Raw genomic sequence first — 21,908 nt, 5'->3', positions numbered from 1 at the left:
ATATAAATGATGAAACCAATGGGTGGAATCAAATGGATGAAATTGATTAAGTAGATATGTAAACAATTGATTTCACTGGGCCGAAGAAAACTACATCAGTGTAAAAGAATAGCATTTAATCGTTGTTAGTTGTTTATTATCCATTCGTCGATCGTCGTTCAGAAAACTGCTAAGCCAATAGCAAGGGATCCACTATTTGAGCTAAACAATTTCGACTTTCAATTGAATCATTCAATTTGAAGATGGCGAAGCTACCCCAGATCGCCATTCTTGGAGCTGGTACATTCGTCAAGACACAGTACCTTCCTAGACTAGCCGAGATCTCTGATCTTCTAATTGTTAAGGCTATATGGAGTCGCACCGAGGTTCTTCATTCTTAATAAACTTTCATCCCTTGCATTGTTTTGTATGTCTAGTAGAAATCGGAAAATAACCATATGATTTGGGTTACAGGCATCAGCTAAAGGTGCCGTCGACATTGCGAGAAAGTACTTCCCGACGGTGGAGTGTAAGTGGGGTGATGCGGGTCTTGATGATATCATTCAAGACAATTCAATTCTTGGAGTTGCGGTTGTATTAGCTGGACAAGCTCAGGTATCTTATTCTTAGAGCCACAAATGTAAACTCTTGGAACGATTTTCACAACGTTTCTTCAGTAAATGTTGATTATTTAGCTAGTTATGCAAAATCTTATTCTCTGTATTTCATTTGCATTCGACCATAGTTCTTGACTTAAGAAATGACATATCGAATACTGTTGCCTTCTCGTCTAAGACCTATTATAATTTTTAATCTGGTGGAAAAGTAAAGGGAAAACGTTACATACATTATATTTTATATTAACTTTTACTTTATGTGCATTGGGCATTGGCACCTTATGTGCTGTTCTTTTCATATGACTCTTGCCTTGTAGGTTGAAATGTCATTGAGATTGCTCAAAGCAGGGAAACATGTCCTCCAAGGTAATTCATGCCTCAACTAAGAATAAATCGAAGTTTTGGTTGCTTCTCTGATTATTTCCCAATTGGTGGATTCACTCATAAATCATGTGCTTGACCAATTCTCTTTCAAACAGTAGCATAAGGGGTGTTTAGGGGACTGGTGTGCGGTCCTTTCACATGGGCAGTTTGGATCACTTGGCTTTTCTATCATATGTTAATTTTGGCATATCATGTCACCTTGTGGTCGATTAGTAAATGTAGCTTAAGAATCTCAGTGACGGATGCTGAAGTCCTAGAGATAAATCTTATATGACCAGACAGTGTATGTAGCATAAGAATCTTATACAAGCGACTTTTTTTAGTGATGCTTATTTTTGTCCGAACAATTTTGATGAAAAGAATAAAAACAATAGCAGAGAAGAAGACAATGCAACTCATTTGGGCGGCTTATGATTTAGAAGATATATGTCATGTGTATGTGTGATATCTCTTTTATGCGCTGTTGATTAATTAAACTCTGGCCACATTTTCAGTTAGCTAGCTTCAGATTTGTCTCTTTCCATTAGAAGGGAAAAGATCCATTTGCAAAAGGTTAGATTCACAGATTTGACATAATTCTTTTCAAGTGAGATCCTCTTTATGGTTCTCCCCCAACATGGATCACTTAGCGGTGTCCAGTATTGTTCCTGGTGGTTCATTACCTTATATATTTTTCCCAAAGATGCATGCAGAACCTTTATTAGAATTATATAAGAGTCAGATTTTCTATTATTATTATTTTATGATAGGAAATAATTAAGGGACTGAAATTTTTAACCGTTTAGGTGCTTCCTCAGAACTGCTTTGGCTACTGGCATGATAGCATCATAATTTGGGTTTCTATGTTTATTCCAAACTACCAGTGAAAAACTACCTGAACTGAGGTTGCTACATGAAGTAACCCAAACCAAATGAAAAGCATTTTAGCTCTTACATTACAGTCTGCCTATTGGTGTATGGCTCTGTATGATAGACTAATGTTCTTATTGTTTTGAAAATTTTGTATGTATTGTCTCTAAATTTCATGGACCTGAAGAGAAACCAGCAGCAGCCTGTAAGTATTCTATTTATTTATTTCTTTTCATTACTATTTTAAGTATCAGTTCAATTGTTCGCACTACTCTACCCACTTACTCGTGACATGTGTTTCTTAAATTGGGTTACTGTTAATTATAGATTAGCTTTTTGGTCAAGGTCACCACCCAATCATAATATCATGGTGTAGATAAATTGTTTTTCCCCTGTTGCATCTCGATTCTGTTGGGATCCTCAGTCTCTCTCTTGAGAGATGAGAATATTGATCTGGAAGTATAAATTCTAATTGCCTATAGTATATCCAATGCATATCACAATTTACCGAGACTAGATGCTGTTTTCCTATTACCACTATTTATGAAACTGATATGACAATGAAAGCTCTAACGGACCAGTTGAGACATAGGATATAAATAATGCAACTTTATATAGATCACAAAGACAAATTATTTCATCTTATAAGTTATATTGAGTTCAAGGTAGTGGCTCTTATCTTAACCTTTTTGAGCAAAGTAAACAAAGGAAAAAAAAAAAAAACCAAATCAATATCATCAACCACGAACCCCATAAAGTCATTTTATTCTAGATATATACGTACACTGAAAAAGTTGCATCCAAAATGGTTTGGGTCTTTTTTTAATGGTCAAAGTTGAAGATATTACAAAGAGCAATTTCTAAATTGGGAATATGGTCGTAATGCAGCCACAAGCGAGTTGGAATATGCACTTTCAAACTACAACTCTTTAAGTGCCAATTTTCTCCGTCAACCACTATGGGCTGTGGCAGAAAATTATCGATTTGAACCGGCATTGGTTGAGGTACTTTTTTTAGATTATTTTTTATTTTTGTTTTTGATTCTTTCTAGTACTTCAACTAAATGCTCTTTATTGTTTTGCAGTGCAAAAACTTAATTGCTGACGTTGGGGATATGATGAGCGTCCAAGTGATTGTTGAAGGATCAATGAATAGTTCGAACCCCTACTTCTCAAGCTCTTGGCGGCGCGACTTTGCTGTAAGTGTTCTTCTAGTAAACAACCACAACACAATTCTTAAATATTATCTATGCTGTTTTCATTTTCCCCATCAAATCATGATTCATGATTGCCATGTTTTACACTCTTTCATGGGAGAATATGATGTTCTTATTCTAGATGGAACTATTGTGTAATGGAATGCCCAATAACAAGTCCTCTACTTTTATTGTATAGAAACTGGGATAAATATTGTCCTGGTTGACATCTTGTATTTCCAGGATGTGTTTATCTACGTTATCTCTCTCTCTCTCTCTCTTTTTTGTTTTTTTATCCCGATGATGTATTCTTAAATTTTATCTTTCATTGACAACATATGTCTTGTGTCAGGGCGGTTTCATTCTGGATATGGGCGTACACTTTATTGCTGGATTACGGATGGTAACTGCCTTTGAAACTTCTTTCCTGTGAGAAAAATATTTGAGTCCTATCCTAATGGCTATCACTTGCCCGTTGATCAACCATTACTATTTCTGCTCTTCTTTATGTTCAAAATTTTAATCTCAAAATTGACAAAACGTATAAAACCAGTACAAGTCTCAAAGTACATAAGATGACGTGTTGATGAACTACAAGCGTGACTGTCGCAAGGCTCTGATTTGTGGAAGGAAAAAAAACCACCTTTAGTCATGCATGGCATTTAGATCCCCTCCCCGATGGCACCATCCTTGATAAAATATTTTTAATTTGGAAATGCTAGTTTCTTGTATTTGTGAACAGCTTGTTGGATGTGAGGTGGTATCAGTGTCAGCGACTACCTCCTATGTGGACAAGTCTTTACCTCCGCCAGATAACATATCCTCGCTCTTGTAAGTTTCTATTGCCTACTGCTAATTAATGAGTCACCAACAAGTTTGAAAACCTAGAAATTAAGAATGATGACATTTTCTCCTTTAGCCAACTGGAGAATGGATGTTCAGGTGTTTTTGTAATGGTAGTCTCCTCAAAATCACCCAAGGTAAGCAACGGAAGAAGTAGAAATTTCTTCTTAATCTTTCAAAAAATTATTTCATTTACTCAATGTATTCTAATTTCTTCAGATATTCTGGCGAGTTGTGGGATTAAAGGGAACGCTGCAGATTGAGCGTGGGAACCAGGATGGGAAACATGGCTATCTGGTATGTAGTTTTTTCTTCTAAAAATCTTTAGCTTAGTTTTGGGCATTGCTTGAAATCGGATCTTCTAATCCTCAATTGTCCAAGTGATTTGCTAGCTTCAAGTCTTTCAAATGTGACCCATTTCTTTTGTTGATTTTCAGGTTTCCTTCACTGATGCTAGTGGACTGAATAGATGCACTTTCCATCCATTCAGTGGAGTTACTGAAGAACTAAAAACTTTTATTCATGCTATTTCTGCGGAGGTAATATCATAGACAATCAATACGCTGACAGATTGCTGGGCATGGCTTCTAAAGTGTTATTAGAAGTTTTTTTCTCTCTTATTATTACTTATTTCTATTTAGTTGTTTTGGTTTAAAATTTAAATCTTAACCGATTAAAATGATTTATTTTCTAAGAAATGAAGAAGTAAAAAATAGTCTGAAAGTTTCTAAAAGTGAATAAAAGCACTTAAAAGCGTCTTTAGAGGAAACATCTATAACCAATTTTCATCCAAGTTTTGGATAATACACGTCAAAACACAAACTGAGTTTGTTTTGTGATAGCAAAATGTAAAATTCAGTGGTTTTTGTTTCTGCTTTGATTGTAGGGGAGTGATGATAAAGCTGATGATCGTATATCTTTCATCGAGGGTGCTAGAGATGTCGCAGTGCTAGAAGCAATGCTTGAATCTGGAGCAAAGCATGGAGCTCCTGTTCAAGTGAAAAGATTTTAACTTTAGAATACCTTGATTAGCATGGTGTTTGTTAACAAAATTAGGTAACATTAGTGTAGCTATGTCCAATTAAAACTGCATTTTTTGAGAAACCGATCAGCTATGTTTCTGAAACATCTCAAACTGCATTCAAGAAAGACTTGACTTGCACTTACTTTTCATATTTACTTTCTTCCATTCATCTGATTATTTAGTTGTAATAAAGAAGAGGCTTGATCTACAATTCATTCTTTCTCTACTTTAACTGAATTTACTAAATTTCCATAGAAATTGGTTGCATGCTTCATTATCCTTTGGCATTTGAAGGGCGCTTGACTCATAAGAAGCGCTCACATATCACTACTTTAGAATTTGCCATATGACTTTTTACATGGTTGATGTTGGACCAAATGCCATAATCGATATCGGTGGAGTTCAAAGATAATTAAACCAAAAAAGAGTTGAGACTCGGGTCAAAATATACTCCTATTGGATACTAGGAAGGGGAGGTCCAACACTCTCGTGCTCATATCATTGAGCATGCCTGAATCTAAAAGAATGAGTCAAAGGACCAAAATCCCACACTGTCTCTAACAAGGTTGAGGCCGAGGCTAGCCTCTCGAAAAAGGAGTGTCTAAAATGCATGTTCGAAACTCATTGACCCATAAGCTGGTTCAATTTGACGTCAAAACTCCCGTTCGGATGCCATAAGTCAAACAATCTCCATGAATAAATCATTATAACTTTAGAAAAAGCAAGTCAAATCTCAACATCAAATCCTAAAGTTTTCACATTATCTCAAACTTTGACTTAAGTATTAGATTGTGTGCATTGCAGAGGAAGTTGCACCGACGTGTAATTTGTACCTCACATTTTCCCCCTCTCCTCCATCAATACAAATTTACAGTTGTTACATGAAGTTCAAACTCTTTTTTCTGTCGAATTTTTCAATCAAACATTTCCAAACCTAGACTTAGATTGTTAAGCAATCATTGGATTGAATGGATATTGATAACAGTTAAAATGATGCCAAAAGTGCTGTTTGATCGAAAGGAATGTTACGATCATACAATATTTCCAATCTCAATTAAATAATGAAAGATATTATAATGTGCCAAAGTTGATTCCCTTGCCTCAAAAAAGGTTAGGATAATTCTGGGAGTAAAGTTAAAAAGAAGGGAAAAGTGAAGCTTGTACTCAAAACCAATCCAACCAATCACACCTAACACAAATTGTGTGTCATTATTTTGCTCAACCACTCAACAAACTGAAAGAGCAAACATTATCCTTCTGTTTATTGTTTTCCTATCAAACCCTTAAACTCATAATTGACTTGTCTATCAGTATCAATCCAAGGGGTTTCCCATTGTTTTCCAACTTGGCCTTGTGTCCTATCAGAACTCCCTTTTTCTTCTTTTTGACCAGGCAATTGCCCTTCATATAGGGTGATTCAAAACATTAATTATTGATGATATGATCCCAAAACTAATATTCACTCACTCTTATAATACTTGAATTGAGTGTCAAGTTTAAGTTTTGAATTTTATGGTTTCGACCATATAACTATTGAGTTTCATTTTAATTCTCTATGAATTGAATCACATTTTTTTTTATTTTAGGTTAGTTTACAAATTTTGTAATCCAATCATTGTAACATTTTAAACTACAACTTAATGTAATCGTAAAGGGTAAATTTTATTTATGTACTAATCTTAATGAGCATCAACTACGATCGTAATTGGATTTCTTTTGATCACATACTTGGACATTTAGAAAATGTAATTTGATTACGATCGAGGTTGTTTACATTATTATCATTATCTTCTTACCATTGCCATTATCAATACTATTTGGGGTCAATTAGTAACGGTATTTGTGATTGCAATAATAACTATGTCATATATTCATAATTCTTCTACTACAACAATAACAATATTTGTAACAATATCTAAAAATAAAAATTGAAAAGTCGTTCAAAAGTGTAAAAAAAAATCTAATAACTCATAATTTTCAAACACCATTGAATAGGTCACTCTTGGTGCACTTGTTAATACAAATTTGGTTGTAGACCTTATATTCCATTACGAATACATAACAACCATAAAAATCAAATCAGACCTCATTTTTCAAAAGATCACCGATAGAATATGTTTTCAAGAAAATATACGTGACGGTTGATATTTTCATATGTTAAAGTATTTATATATAGTAATGACCTGACTACAAAGGAATTGCCTTATCCACATCCTTGAATATATATAGTGAGCCGTAAAACTGAAGTCTTCTTGAGATTGAGCAAGAGGTGACTTCAAAAGATATTTTATAGTATTTAGTTGTACTAACTTTTGATAAGTAATATGGATAAAAATTTCAGGTAGAGATCTTATTGTATCTTCTCTTTTGGAACTTAGCAACTCCTTCCCTTATGGAGAGGATATACACCTATGGACAACGTCAGGCAACCTCCTCTGCGCGTGCCAAAACCGACCACAGCTTTCCACACGTGCCTTATGATATTTGTCTTCACTTGCAATGGTCCGAAGGGATACAAAAGCTGGTCATCAAAAAAGTTGGCATCTTGTTTGTTTTTATCTGTGTTCTTCCCAGAGATTCAGTCTTCTCTATGATATCCCTTGCACTTTCTAACTCACTTCACTCTTTACCCATCTTTCATTTCAGTACCATTTCATCTCTGTTCAAGAAAGGTAAATGCTTTTTTTTTTCTTTTCTTTTTCCTTAAACAAACAAACCCATCATTTTTCCTTCAAGTTATTGTTTTATCATGTTGGTTTGAGTGGTTGTAGCTAACCTTATGTTTTTTGAGGTTTTGTTTTCTTCAAGTTTTTGGCTAATATTAGGTGTTGAAACAAAATGAGTGTTTTTCCTTGAACTTGGAGGTTACTTCTTGTTTTAAACTTATTGGACTTTTTTTTTTTTTTTTGCCATACAAACCCATTAGTTGTAAAACTAAAGCAGCTAATTTGTCTTGAAGTAGATTTCAACAAATTGTGATTCTTGTTTGGCATGCAAAATGGCTCTGTGTTCTGTTTTTGGTTACCGATAAAAAAAAAAAGGGTGAAGGAGACCAATTTGCAAGTACTCTCTACACAAGGAATTGATCAAGCTTTATGTGCTTTTCTCAACCTTCAATGAGCAGCTGAACCAATAATGACATCATAATGGTAAATGAATGGAAGTTCTGTTTTTCACCTGCAGGTGATTGTGCTACATAATTGGAAGATTCCACAGAGGCTAACTGAGTGTTCTAGAATTTCGTCCCTTTGCTAAGGTTTCTTCACCTTTAGTTGCTCCGTTACAAATTTCTCCTAAAAATTCTTGATGAACTGGAGTTGAGTGTGTATAGTTGCATTGAGATTGGTCGAATTTGGGTTTAAGAAGTTAAGGCTATACTTATTCTGAGTGACTAAAAGTTTAGTGCTTTTTGATATTACGTAAAGTTAAGAGATGCAGAAGACTCTTCAACCTCATGATTTTGCTCTGAAGGAGACCTATCCTAAAATAGGTGCGGTTTCGATAACGGGAGACAAGCTCTCTTGCACGTATGATCTTGTGGAGCAAATGCAATATCTTTATGTTTATGTGGTCAAAGCTAAAGATTTACCTGGAAAAGATGTTACTGGTAGTTGTGATCCATATGTGGAAGTGAAACTTGGAAACTATAAAGGAACAACCAAACACTTTGAGAAGAAGTCCAACCCTGAGTGGAAACAAGTTTTTGCTTTCTCAAGGGAACGAATCCAAGCCTCTCTTTTGGAAGTGGTGGTGAAAGACAAGGATTTTGTAGTAGACGATTTCATGGGGCGGGCTATTTTCGATCTCAATGATGTTCCAAAACGTGTCCCTCCTGATAGTCCACTGGCACCCCAATGGTATAGGCTGGAGGACCGAAAAGGGGATAAGGTAAAAGGAGAACTTATGTTGGCTGTGTGGATGGGGACTCAAGCAGATGAAGCATTTCCTGATGCCTGGCATTCAGATGCTGTAACTGTGGGTGCTGATGCCATTGCTAGCATCAGATCAAAGGTTTATCTTTCTCCCAAACTTTGGTATGTTAGAGTAAACATCATTGAAGCTCAGGATTTACTACCGAGCGATAAGAGTCGGTATCCAGAAGTTTTTGTGAAAGCTATTCTTGGGGCTCAGGCTCTAAGAACTAGAATATCTCAAAGCAAGTCTATAAATCCAATGTGGAATGAGGACTTAATGTTTGTGGCTGCTGAACCATTTGAGGAGCCACTACTTCTGACAGTTGAAGACAAGGTAGCATCGAATAAAGACGAAATTCTTGGGAGGTGTTTGATTCCCCTGCAAAATGTGCAGAGGCGATTAGATCATAAACCTGTAAATACTAGATGGTTCAATCTTGAGAAACATATCGTTGCAGATGGTGAAAAGAAAAAAGAAGTCAAGTTTGCCAGTAGGATTCATCTAAGGATTTGTTTGGATGGTGGGTATCATGTGTTGGATGAATCAACCCACTACAGTAGTGATCTTAGGCCTACTGCAAAACAGTTGTGGAAGTCTAGCATTGGGATTCTTGAGTTGGGGATTCTAAGTGCTCAAGGGCTGATGCCAATGAAGACGAAAGATGGCAGAGGGAAGACAGATTCGTACTGCGTTGCAAAATATGGACAGAAATGGATTCGGACGAGGACTATTGTAGACAGCTTCAGTCCAAAGTGGAATGAACAGTACACTTGGGAGGTTTTTGATCCCTGTACTGTTGTTACTGTTGGGGTCTTTGATAATGGTTATATAGGTGGAGGAAGTGGAGTAAAAGATTCAAGGATTGGAAAGGTGCGGATTCGGCTATCGACCCTTGAAACTGATAGGGTTTACACTTATTCATATCCACTTCTTGTCCTTCATTCTTCAGGAGTGAAGAAAATGGGTGAACTGCAGTTAGCTGTAAGGTTTACTTGTTCATCTTTGGTTAACATGTTGCATATGTACTCCAACCCATTGTTGCCAAAAATGCATTACATTCATCCATTATCAGTGATTCAACTTGATAGCTTAAGGCACCAGGCTATGCAAATTGTCTCGATGAGATTAGCGCGTGCTGAGCCTGCACTGAGGAAAGAGGTTGTGGAGTATATGCTGGATGTAGATTCACATATGTGGAGCATGAGGAGAAGCAAAGCCAATTTCTTCAGAATAATGGGCGTTTTAAGTGGATTCATTGCATTGGGTAAATGGTTTGATCATATTTGCAACTGGAAGAACCCTATAACAACAATACTAATCCACATCCTTTTCATCATTTTAGTTCTTTACCCCGAGCTCGTACTTCCAACCATCTTTCTTTACCTTTTTGTTATTGGTATTTGGAACTTCAGGCGTAGGCCTAGACACCCCCAACACATGGACACTAGGTTGTCTCATGCTGATGCAACTCATCCTGATGAACTAGATGAAGAATTTGATACCTTTCCTACATCCCGATCTTCCGACACCGTTCGGATGAGATACGACCGCCTACGTAGCATAGCCGGGAGAGTGCAAACCGTGGTCGGGGATCTTGCAACTCAAGGAGAAAGGTTTCAGTCACTATTGAGCTGGAGAGACCCAAGAGCAAGTGCTCTCTTTGTAACATTTTGCTTGATTGCTGCTATAATTCTTTATGTGACCCCATTTCAAGTTATTTGCCTTGTTGGAGGTATTTATGTTCTAAGACATCCAAGATTTCGACATAAACTTCCTTCAGTTCCTTCCACCTTCTTTAGGAGATTGCCTGCAAGATCAGACAGCTTGTTGTGACCTGAAGTTTATTTGCATTTCTGTTTCATTTAAGTTGGTATTAGTACATTACATTCAATCAATTATTATATCATGTGTTTGTCATTGTTGGAATTTCCATCTCCTTTAGGTTTTTCGCTTCAAAAGTCAACGTTTTATGATTTATAAATGAAATTAAAATAACAAAGATTTGGAGAGACGGACAAGTTGAATGGTTCTTGACTTCTTTAAGGTATATGTCATCATTACCGTAGTTTTTATTATTAAATTGCAAAGTTGTTCTTAAGTGATGGCAGCAGCTTGAATCAGCCACGAGTATGTGAAATCATGGATTTGTAAGGTTTAAAAGACAATTGGTGTTCCCATTTCTATGAAGTCATTGATTTATGACTCTTCAAAATTAAATTGCTCTGTTTAGGATGTTATTTCAACCAACCTTAAAATCATAGTGGCATAAATTGATGTCATAGGGAATGGTAATTTGTAGTATTTTATTTCCTGTTGAGTTATGTTTGAACACTGAACAGAACACCAAAAATATCAAAATACATGTGTGTGTATGTAGTTTTGTTTTTAAAATCTACTTTTTACTTTTGAAATGTTGTAAGAATATATATATATATATATATATATATATATATATATTTATTTATTTATTTATTTATTTATTTATTTATTCTTTTTTGGGCACCTAATTTGGTAAAATTGTTGAATGTAACTCTAAAAAGATAGAAAAGTGGAACTGAAAATTTACTAACATACGACCTTTTTAAAAATTGAAAATCTATAACGGTTAAAATAACTTATTATTGTAAGTTGAGATCGAGAGTTTAGAGAGATAAGATGGTGGATAGAGATAAAGTCTTGAAATGCCAATCCAAACGGCCAACTAGACTTACATTTGACCAATACCCATCCATGACTTTAGGTTGGTTGTAACCCACGAGGAAGCTTATAGGTAGCTCTAATATGACCCATAAGAGAGCCTGGTGGTAGCACATAGAATCTATGAAAATTTAATTTAAAGTTAGTTTAGAGACAGTAGGAGTTTTGAGATAGCTCAGATAACTCATGAGAGAGCCTAGTGGTAGCTCAGATAATCCATGAGAGAGCTTAAAGGTAGTTTACAAAACTCGTGTTAGAGTCTAAAGATAGTTTAGAAGAACCATGTGGCACTTAGAGGTAGTCTAAGAAGTTAAGAAGAAAGCTCAAAAGTAGCTTAGAATAATCACGGGAGCTCGATGAAAGACTCAAGTCATAGCCCTATGAAGCTCACAACAAAATGATTCATGGAAGAGTTAAAGAAAAGCTGACCAAGTGAGGCATCGACTATGGCTTTAAGGAGCCATCATTATGAGCCTAAGGGTATGTGACATAATACCAATCCTATATGAGCAATTGAATTCACATGTCAAAAGCAATTTATGTTAATTATTATTATCATATAATTTAAGACCCATTCATGATTCATGTGTTTTTCTCTTCTGTTTTTTCTTAAAGAAACATTCATGTTCTTTTACAAAATGCATTTATTAAATCGGTTGAATTAAAAAATAATCTCAGCAACATAAGAATAAAGAGTAGAGAAGGAAAGAGATGAATATTCCAGTCTAAAAAGGGATAAATATTGGATATTGTTATTATCGATGAGTTCTAAGAAATGGGTCTTAAATTACAAAGCTCATAGAATCAATGCCTGAAGTGACGAAGATTTGGCCCTGTGGAAGGAATATCTCCTTTCAGAGTGGATTATGCACTCCACCATTACTTGTTTGTTCTTTTCATCCTCTTCTTTGTTTTTTCCTCCTCTACCCATCCCTTATGCCCTAGTCAAAATCAAATTAATTTACTTGTCAGTTGTCACCTCCAGGGAGGTTCAGAGGTTTACGTAAACTTGACAGAAGTGTTAACATCTCGATTCCATGAAAATTTTCAGGAAAACAAAAACGTCATTTTTGGTCCATTAACTTTTAAGAACATGTGTTTGGTTCCCAACGTTTCAAATTAACTATTTTAGTTCTGGAGTTTTAAGGAATAGACATGGTTTTCTTTCTCTCTTATTTATTATCTTTGTTCTCTTGGTTTCTTTTATCTCTTCTATCTTCGATGAAAATATCAATAAGTTATCAATGACGATGAATATTTTTTAAATAATTGTAAATACAAAAAAATTATAAACGTATTCACATTAGTAACTTGTGGTGTTTCATTATTTTTTTTTAATGATAGAAATATACCAATAGAATTTTAATATAACATGACAATAAGATCAATGTTATTAAACTTATTTTAATAGAAGAGATATGTGTAAGGCAGGAAGTAGAAACTCTGTGTAAGAAATAGGAAGCAAAGTGCCAAATGTGCAAATGATTGCTTTGTGCTGGTCGCTGCCGATCCTTCATTCCATTTGTTCTTTAGGAACATTTTAACTAACAAATACGTATTAGATGAGAGAATATTTCGAGTTTAATTCTCGGAGTGTCCAAAGTTGCTGAGAAAGTTACAATTCGTCATTTAGTTTCTATAGATTATTATTCTATTCTAAGTTGTCCACATCAAGGAAACCATTTTTCTCATTGTCTTCGGCCATTTGGCACTTATTTAAATGACCCTTTTTGTGGAATACGACAGTCATCAGGTTTTATCTAACCAATTCGTAATCCTTCTTGTGGGTTGCCTGAAAATTATATATATATGATGATATTGAGCAAAGTTTTGTTGGTAGTTCAATAGTGATGTAACACTTACTTGATTTGTGAAGTTGGTTTTTTGGTGGTTGAAGTGAATAGTGTCTGTGATTATGGCTACAGGCAAGTCATTAGAAGATAAGTTCTCTAAACTTCACCCTTCCCTTCCTTTGAACACTAGGATTGGTATTATAGGAGGTGGCCCAAGTGGCTTGTCAGCTGCTTATGCATTGGCAAAGCTTGGTTACACTGGAGTAACAGTCTTGGAGAAGAATCATGATGTTGGGGGCATGTGTGAGTCGGTGGAAATTGAAGGTACAACTTATTTAACACTCAATGATATGGTTGTAATGAGATTGAAGTTGATTAACAACAAGGATTCACTATTCTTACAGGTAAAATATATGATTTGGGAGGTCAAGTTCTTGCTGCCAATAGTGCTCCAACAATCTTTCACTTAGCCAAAGAAACTGGCTCTGAATTAGAAGAACTGGACTCCCATAAGCTAGCCCTCATTGATACTTCAGGGGAATATCAAGACATACGCGTCGCAGATGATTATACGTCCATTATCTCACTCACCTTACAACTCCAGGTTGGTTAGTTTCTTCTTCTATGGCAAGTTATGATTTGAATATTTGAATATCGGTACACTTCTTTAGTGATGGAAATTTGGATTCATCTGTGTAGGACAAAGCTAAGGATTCAGGACATATTGGTGTTCATGCTGTGAGTGCATTTGCATCTGACTTAACTCCTACATATCTTGAGGCTCGTGGACTAACCTCTGTTCCAAAATCTGTGGCTTATGGTTACACTGCTTCTGGTTATGGGTTTGTACAAGATATGCCTTATGCTTACGTGCATGAGTTCACGCGCACTTCAATGGCTGGTAAAATTCGACGCTTCAAAGGTGGATATGGAGGCCTCTGGAAGAGGATCAGCGAGTCACTTCCAATCAAAGTTCACTGCAAAACTGAAGTTGTGTCTGTGAGACGGAGTTCTAATAGTGTAACTCTTCGTGTCATGGACCGTGACAAAAATTTAGCAAGTTTGGAGTTCGATAAGATTATCATCTCTGGTTCATTTCCTTTTAGAAATTGTAGAACTTACAGATCCTCAAGCCCAAAATTATCAGGTTTTGAATGGATTACCTTCAACTAGCTCTCTCCATGTATCCTTTCTCCTTTGTATATTTTTTTTCTTAATCGGTTTTCAATTGATATACTTGCAGAAGAAGGAGCTGAGGTAATGGATATGAGCCGCCTCGAAGAGGAGTTGTTCAGTAAAGTATACACGATCGACTATTACACCACAGTTTTGAAGATAGATGGCCTAGATCATTTACCGCTTGGTTTTTATTACTTTGGGAAACATATGGACAATCCGGAAACAATTGGCTATCCAGTTGCCATGCAGAAATTCTACCCAGACACTAATATTTTCCTGCTCTGGTCTTATGGTAACTCGGCCGACATTACAGGTCCAAATGTGACTGCGCTGGCAATAAACACAATTACGAAAATGGGAGGAGAAGTTAAGAAGGTGATTCTACAAAGAAGATTTAAATATTTTCCCCATGTTTGTAGCAAAGGTAAGTATGATCTATTTTCTTTTTCTAATTAATCGTCCACTACTCAAGATAAGATGCCAATGTGTTGAAGCTTTTGCGCAGATATGGAGGATGGATTCTACAAGCGATTGGAATTGGAGCTACAAGGTTCATTGAACACGTATTACACAGGAGGGCTTATGGCTTTTGAACTTACGGAGAGGAATTCTTCATACGCCATGGCATTAGTATGCAAGCACTTTGCTAACGACAACTCATCTCCAACGTTTTCTTATGCCAAGGTGATCCCAATAATGAATGTCAGCAGAATAGAAAACAAAGTAACACTTTTTATGTTCTTTCTTTTTATATGTACTAAACTAGAACCTGTCACATTTGCAGCCCATGTTTCTCTTTCAATCAAAACAAGAAAGGGATGCCAAGGGGTTAGGTGAATTACCAGGAGTGGAGTTCCCCAATTTGTCCTCGCTCGATGGCTATTTAAGGCACTGGGGTTCTCATCACGTCACTCGAGATAGAGTACTTTACACTTGGCTCAATGAAGAAGGGTCAGTGTTAGGCCAGCGAACCTACAGAGAGCTTCATCTCAATGCTTCTTGCATTGCTCAAAAGCTGCTGTCAAACCAGAAGCCTTCAATAAAACCAGGGGATCGAGTTCTTCTCATATATGTTCCTGGCCTCGACTTCATTGATGCATTCTTTGGATGCTTAAGAGCTAAAGTTCTACCAGTTCCAGTTCTTCCTCCCGACCCCTTGCAGAGAGGTGGCCAAGCACTTTTGAAAATCGAATACATTGCAAAATCATGCAGTGCTGTCGCTATTCTATCAACCCTTAGTTATCACTCAGCAGTTAGAGTAGGCAAGGTGAAGAATATGATTGGCTTGACGAGAGAAAATGGAAAATCTTCAGCTGTCTGGCCTAAACTTCCGTGGATGCACACTGATAGTTGGATAAAGAATTTTGCTAATTTGACTCCTCCAGATACAATGGCTGACCAATCTGATCCTCATCCAGATGATGTAAGTTTTTTGCAATTTACGTCCGGGTCAACAGGTGATGCTAAAGGAGTCATGATTACACATGGTGGCCTCATTCATAATGTGAAGTTGATGCGCAGAAGATACAAGAGTACCTCAAGGACAGTCCTTGTTAGCTGGCTACCTCAATACCATGACATGGGGCTGATTGGTGGACTTTTCACTGCTCTTGTGAGTGGTGGAACTGCAATCCTTTTTTCTCCATTGACATTTATAAAAAATCCCCTTTTATGGCTGCATACTATGAGCAAATATAAAGCTACTCATAGTGCAGGTCCCAACTTTGCCTTTGAGTTGGTGGCTCGAAGATTAGAGGTTAACAAGGGCAAGGTTCAGACGTATGACCTTTCTTCCATGGTTTTCCTCATGATTGCTGCTGAACCTGTTCGGAAAACTACTTTGAAAAAATTTCTTGAGCTAACTGTCCCTTTTGGCCTAACTGAAGAGAAGATGGCCCCTGGTTATGGATTAGCAGAAAACTGTGTATTTGTGAGTTGTGCTTTTGGAGAAGGAATTCCCATCTTCGTAGACTGGCAAGGGAGAGTTTGCTGTGGATATGTGGATCAAGATAATACAGATATTGACATACGAATAGTCAATCCGGGGACTGGCAAGGAGCTTGAAGAAGATGGAAAAGAAGGAGAGATATGGATCAGTAGTCCGAGTGCTGGAATTGGATATTGGGGAAGGGAAGAATTGAGCCAAGAGACATTCAGAAATGAGCTCCAAAACCATCCTGGCCGGAGATATACTAGAACTGGTGACTTGGGAAGAGTGATTGATGGGAAGCTATTCATAACTGGAAGGATAAAGGATCTCATTATTGCAGCAGGAAGAAACATCTATCCAGCAGATGTTGAAAAGACAGTTGAGAGCTCATCCGATCTCCTACGCCCAGGTTGTTGTGCAGTCATTGGTGTTCCAGAAGAAATCCTGATGGAAAAGGGTATTCAAGTTCCTGATTGTTCTGACCAAGTTGGTTTGGTTGTGATTGCTGAAGTTAAGGATGGTAAGCCTATTGCTAAGGATATCATTGACCAAATTCAGAATCGTGTGGCAGAAGAACATGGGGTTAGTGTTGCTTCAATTAAGTTGATAAAGCCTAGGACCATCAGTAAAACAACATCAGGAAAAATAAAGAGATTTGAATGCCTCAAACAGTTTGTCGATGGAACTCTTAATGTAGTACCAGAAGCAATAAAGCTCAGGAGGACTTTTCTTCGATCCTTCAGTACAGGGACATGTAAGGAGGGAATTACGCCTCGTCCTCAGCAAACGAAGCTTTCAAGAGCTTCTGTGCCTTCTGTTCAACCGGGTCTCAGAATAAGTAATAGGGATATTGAAGAGTTTTTGAAAGGGCTGGTATCTGAACTGACAAATATTTCAATTAACAAAATTTCTGCCACAGAAAGTTTATTGTCATATGGAATTGATTCGATTCTTGTGGTCAGAGCAGCGCAGAAACTTTCTAATTTCCTGGGAGTGCCAGTTGGGGCTGTGGATATTTTCACAGCAAGTTGCATTGCAGACTTGGCAAGTATCTCCGAGAATATTTTGGCCAAGAGTCATGCACAATCAACAAAAAATACAACTAATCCAACATATGATACAAATTGTGTGTTAGTCGGGATGGAAACAGTTTCCTGGACTCGCCAATTTGTCATCTGGTTTTCCCAACTTCTGGCTCTCATATTTGTCGCTATGATGGTGCTCTTTCCTGCTTATTTATCAATTTCAGCTTTCACAAGTTCCTTGCCTATTCTCCACAACTTGACAGACAACATTTCTTTGATGGATTATCTATTACCTTTGACTTTAGCTCCTCTAGCTTGGATCCTTTGCATAGTTTCTTCTTGCATTTGTATTGCATTCTTCGGAAATTCTTTTCTGAGACCAAATTATGCTCTCACCCCTGAAGTCTCCATCTGGTCATTAGATTTTGTCAAGTGGTGGGCACTCTATAAAGCACAAGATGTTTCTTCTAAAGTCTTAGCTGTTCATTTAAGAGGAACCGTGTTCCTAAAATACTGGTATGAAATGTTTGGAGCAAGAATAGGATCCTCAGTTATTCTTGATACTGTAGATATCACTGACCCCTCTCTAGTGTCTATCGGTGATGGAGTTGCTGTTGCAGAAGGGGCTTTGATTCAAAGCCATGAGGTAAAAAATGGAGTCTTGAGCTTTCTTCCAATTAGAATCGGCCGAAATTCTTCCGTGGGACCTTATGCTTCAATCCACAAAGGTGCCATTTTAGGAGAAGAAGTTGAAGTTCCAGCCCTGCAAAGGATTGAAGGCATTGAGACAACTTCCGGTAACAGATGTTTTGAAAAGGTATAGCACATCTTAAAGTTGTTTTAGTACAATGCATAACAAATAGCTATTATCATCTGCCTAGTCATTCTACATGGGTAATATAATAATATTTAAGAGAACATTGATTAAGCTAAATCTTTTCTTGATAATATTGCATAACTCATAGGCTAATTATTTGATATGCAAAAATGAAAAACCCATCTCTACTACTACCAGAATGTCTATAACAAGAAAAGTAATAACTTTTCTTGCATCAAATATCAATTTTCATCACATACCTTTAATTTTATTTCTTTTTATTCTGTTGCCATATAGTTGAGCCGTTCAGCATAATTTCCTTATATATTGAATTTCTAGAATTTATGTTTTTGACATCAAGCCCTACGTCTACGTGAATTCGTAGTTCTTATCCTACTTACAGGCTTTGCACAATCAGATAGCATCTTACATTTTGCAACTCTCAATTTCCTTTCTATGCTAAAGTACTGATATAAGCTCCTCGTTGGAAAAATAACTTAATTATCAGGGTAGCGAGCCACGGAGGAATGCAGGTGAAAGACAGGAACGTGAGACCATTTATCACTTTTTTGGAATCTACATACTTGGCTTTTTGGGCTCTCTTTCTGCAGCTATAGTCTACTATTTCTACATTTGGCTATCTCAAAGCTCTCCTTCACTTCAACATTTTTCATTTCTTTGCTTAGTTGGAGCCTTCCACTGGATACCATTCACTGTAATTGCTTATGCTACCATCTTTGCTGAAGTCCCATCGAATGCAATTAGCTTTGCCATCTTGTTTTCTTCCATGTATTTATTTCATGGCATTATACTATGCATCCTCACATTTGTTGTGAAAAATCTTCTCACCTCCAAACCTCAAATGGAGCAAACCCCCCTGAAAATTTGGCTTTGCCATCGAATTACCGCTGCTAGCCACCTTAGATTTGCTAAACTCTTGTCTGGAACAGAAGCCTTTTGCATATACCTGCGCCTGTTGGGTGCAAAAATTGGCAAACATTGTTCAATCAGAGCCATCAATCCAGTATCGGATCCAGAACTCATTTCTATTCGCACGGGTGTGCATCTTGGTGACTTCAGCAGAATTATTTCTGGATTCTATTCAACTAATGGCCTTACTCGTGGGAAAATCGAGGTACAAGAAAATTCTGTTATAGGCAGCCAAAGTATAGTCCTTCCTGGATCTGTGATTCAAGAAGACGTCGTTCTTGGTGCACTCTCAGTTTCCCCAATGAACTCAACACTCATAAGGGGAGGTATTTATGTTGGTTCTCGAACTCCAGTCATGATCAAGAATACTATGCACATATTAGATGAAAGAATAGAAAAGATGGACAAGATCTACAAGAAGATAGTTGGCAACCTGGCTGCAAATTTAGCCGCTACGACTTTGAAAGTCAAAGCAAGGTACTTCCATCGAATTGGTGTTAGTGGGAAGGGATATTTGAAAATTTACGACAACATTAAAGGTTTACCTGATCACAAGATATTCTCTCCTGGGAAGAGTTACCCTGTGTTCATCAGACATAGCAACAGCTTGAGTGCCGATGATGATGCCAGGATCGACGCTCGTGGAGCAGCATTGAGAATACTTTCAGATGGATCAGACACTACCCCACTCCTTGACTTGACATTGAAAACAGGCAATGCATTCTATGCAAGAACAATTGCAGACTTTGCATCATGGCTAGTTTGTGGACTTCCTGCAAGAGAACAGCATGTCAAGAAAGTTCCACATATCCGTGATGCAGTATGGAATTCTCTCCGTTTAACCAATTCATATACAGAGCTACATTATTACTCAAACATATGTCGATTGTTCCGATTCAATGATGGACAAGAAATGTATGTGAAGTTAAAATTGAGGCCATACGATAAAACAATCGATGAGGATTCTGGTAAGGTTGAGCCGATTGGAATTCTCCCGCCAGAGACAGGTGCAATTCCAAGAGCTGATGATGACAAACGCCCATTGCTGTTTTTGGCTGAAGATTTCCTTAATCGTGTGAACTCTCCTGAAGGTGTTCGTTACGTTTTTCAGATTCAAACTCGTCCAGTTCCACAAGATGAAGCTGAACGAGACATCGCACTTGACTGCACTAAACCTTGGGATGAAACTGAGTTTCCATGTCAAGACATCGGAGAAATTGAAATCCATCAAAGTCTATCAAAAGAAGAATCTGAAGCACTCGAATTCAACCCCTTTCTTCGATGTCACGAGGTTGATGTCATTTCAGCTACATCAATCTCCCAGAGTGCTTCAATCGATCATGGCCGTTCATTAATCTACGAAATTTGCCAGCATTTGCGAAATGGAACTCCCCTTCCAGAAGCCTGGAAAATCTTCCTTCAACAATCAGATACAAAAGTAGATCTCTCTGGTTGTCCAATGGCTGCAGCTTTAAAGGAAAGGGCCAATGAAAAGACAGCGCTGGACAGAACTTGGTATCAGAACCTCTGGCTTACATTCTTTCAACCAACATTTCAAACAGCTCTGCCTTATTTCATCATGGGTTTGGTCATCTTTCCTCCACTAGCTTCTGTTATGCACCTGAAGGAAAACAAGAAACTTCCTTTGCATTGGTTACTTCCATTGTTGTGGGTGTCTTCAGGTATAATAGCTGCACTTTGTTGTATTGTAGCAAAATGGATTCTAGTGCAGAAGAAGAAAGAAGGGGAAACAATAGGGATTTGGAGCATAAGGATTTTCATGGACACAACATGGCAGGCCATTAAAACAGTGGTGGGAGATTATTTCATGGAAATGACAACTGGGTCTTTCATATTTGTGCTGATAATGAAGTTGATGGGTTCAGATGTGGATATGGACCAAGGGACTTATGTAGACAGCATGGGAGCTTTGTTGAATCCTGAAATGGTGAAGATCCATAGAGGAGGCAGTGTGGGAAGAGAAGCACTATTATTTGGACACATATATGAAGGAGGAGGTGAAGTTAAGTTTGGAAATATTGAGATTGGAGAAGATGGTTTTGTGGGTAGCAGAGCAATAGCCATGCCTGGAGTAAGAGTGGAGAGTGAAGCAAGTATTGCACCTCTCTCTTTAGCTATGAAAGAAGAAATCATAAGAGCAACTTAGCTATCTACTTAGATTAGAGTTGATAACATCTTTTCTTGAGTGATTGAATAATAAATTGTTGTATCGTATTATGGATAAATAGACAGGTTGCTGATCTTTATACTCTTCAAACACATATATAAAATAAAAGAAACCAAAAAAGATGTACTCACTTTTGCATTTCAGATTGCAATCATACGCTTGATTACAAACACAAATCAAGACGATGTCACAAATATAAACGAATCTTTATTTATGAGAGAAAAAAACGAAACGGGGTGTTAAGAAGGTTTTAAAAAAATAAATATTATATTCTTCCAAATATTGCCAAGGAACATGTAAGTTACAATAAACATAAGATTACTCAAATGTTGACCCACATAAAAAAATGTCTTATGCAAATAACATAGTAAAATGGATTATACTATCACCGTGAAGATGACTATTTCATTCCTGTAATATGTGAATTAGATCAAATTACTTACACTCCCTTATGCTCATATTATTGAATTAGATGGCCAAAGTGTTGTTAGATTGTAACTTTGTTCTCTATTACTTGAAAATTATTTTTGAAACCACAAGAAC

At 37.0% G+C, this 21,908-nt stretch overlaps 2 protein-coding genes across 6 annotated transcripts; both read left to right on the top strand.

Moving 5' to 3' along the window:
• The first annotated feature begins 29 nt into the window (after positions 1-29).
• Positions 30-5,102, top strand: LOC103491546 (uncharacterized). The gene is made up of 12 exons (XM_017045307.2): positions 30-365; positions 454-594; positions 914-962; positions 2,017-2,034; positions 2,718-2,833; positions 2,914-3,027; positions 3,377-3,427; positions 3,767-3,855; positions 3,944-4,004; positions 4,087-4,164; positions 4,305-4,406; positions 4,754-5,102. The coding sequence occupies exons 1-12, from the start codon at positions 243-245 to the stop codon at positions 4,877-4,879; spliced, it is 1,068 nt and encodes a 355-aa protein (XP_016900796.1). The 5' UTR covers positions 30-242; the 3' UTR covers positions 4,880-5,102.
• A 2,063-nt stretch (positions 5,103-7,165) lies between these two features.
• Positions 7,166-21,503, top strand: LOC103491548 (FT-interacting protein 3-like). 5 transcript variants are annotated; one of them, XM_008451537.3, is made up of 8 exons: positions 7,166-7,563; positions 13,487-13,620; positions 13,701-13,900; positions 13,996-14,443; positions 14,540-14,899; positions 14,981-15,159; positions 15,260-18,247; positions 18,756-21,503. In XM_008451537.3, exons 2-8 carry the CDS (start codon positions 13,596-13,598, stop codon positions 21,342-21,344), a joined length of 6,789 nt encoding a protein of 2,262 aa, XP_008449759.2. In that variant the 5' UTR covers positions 7,166-7,563; positions 13,487-13,595; the 3' UTR covers positions 21,345-21,503. The 5 variants fall into 5 exon arrangements, with proteins under 5 accessions (XP_008449759.2, XP_008449758.1, XP_016900718.1 ...); XM_051085042.1 differs by lacking the exon at positions 7,166-7,563 and adding an exon at positions 11,425-11,983; XM_008451538.2 differs by lacking the exon at positions 7,166-7,563 and adding an exon at positions 12,107-12,388.
• The last annotated feature ends 405 nt before the right edge of the window (positions 21,504-21,908 follow it).

Source organism: Cucumis melo, chromosome 5 (genome assembly GCF_025177605.1).
Source record: "Cucumis melo cultivar AY chromosome 5, USDA_Cmelo_AY_1.0, whole genome shotgun sequence".
Taxonomy (NCBI): domain Eukaryota; kingdom Viridiplantae; phylum Streptophyta; class Magnoliopsida; order Cucurbitales; family Cucurbitaceae; genus Cucumis; species Cucumis melo.
This window is presented reverse-complemented; position numbering and strand designations above follow the sequence as displayed.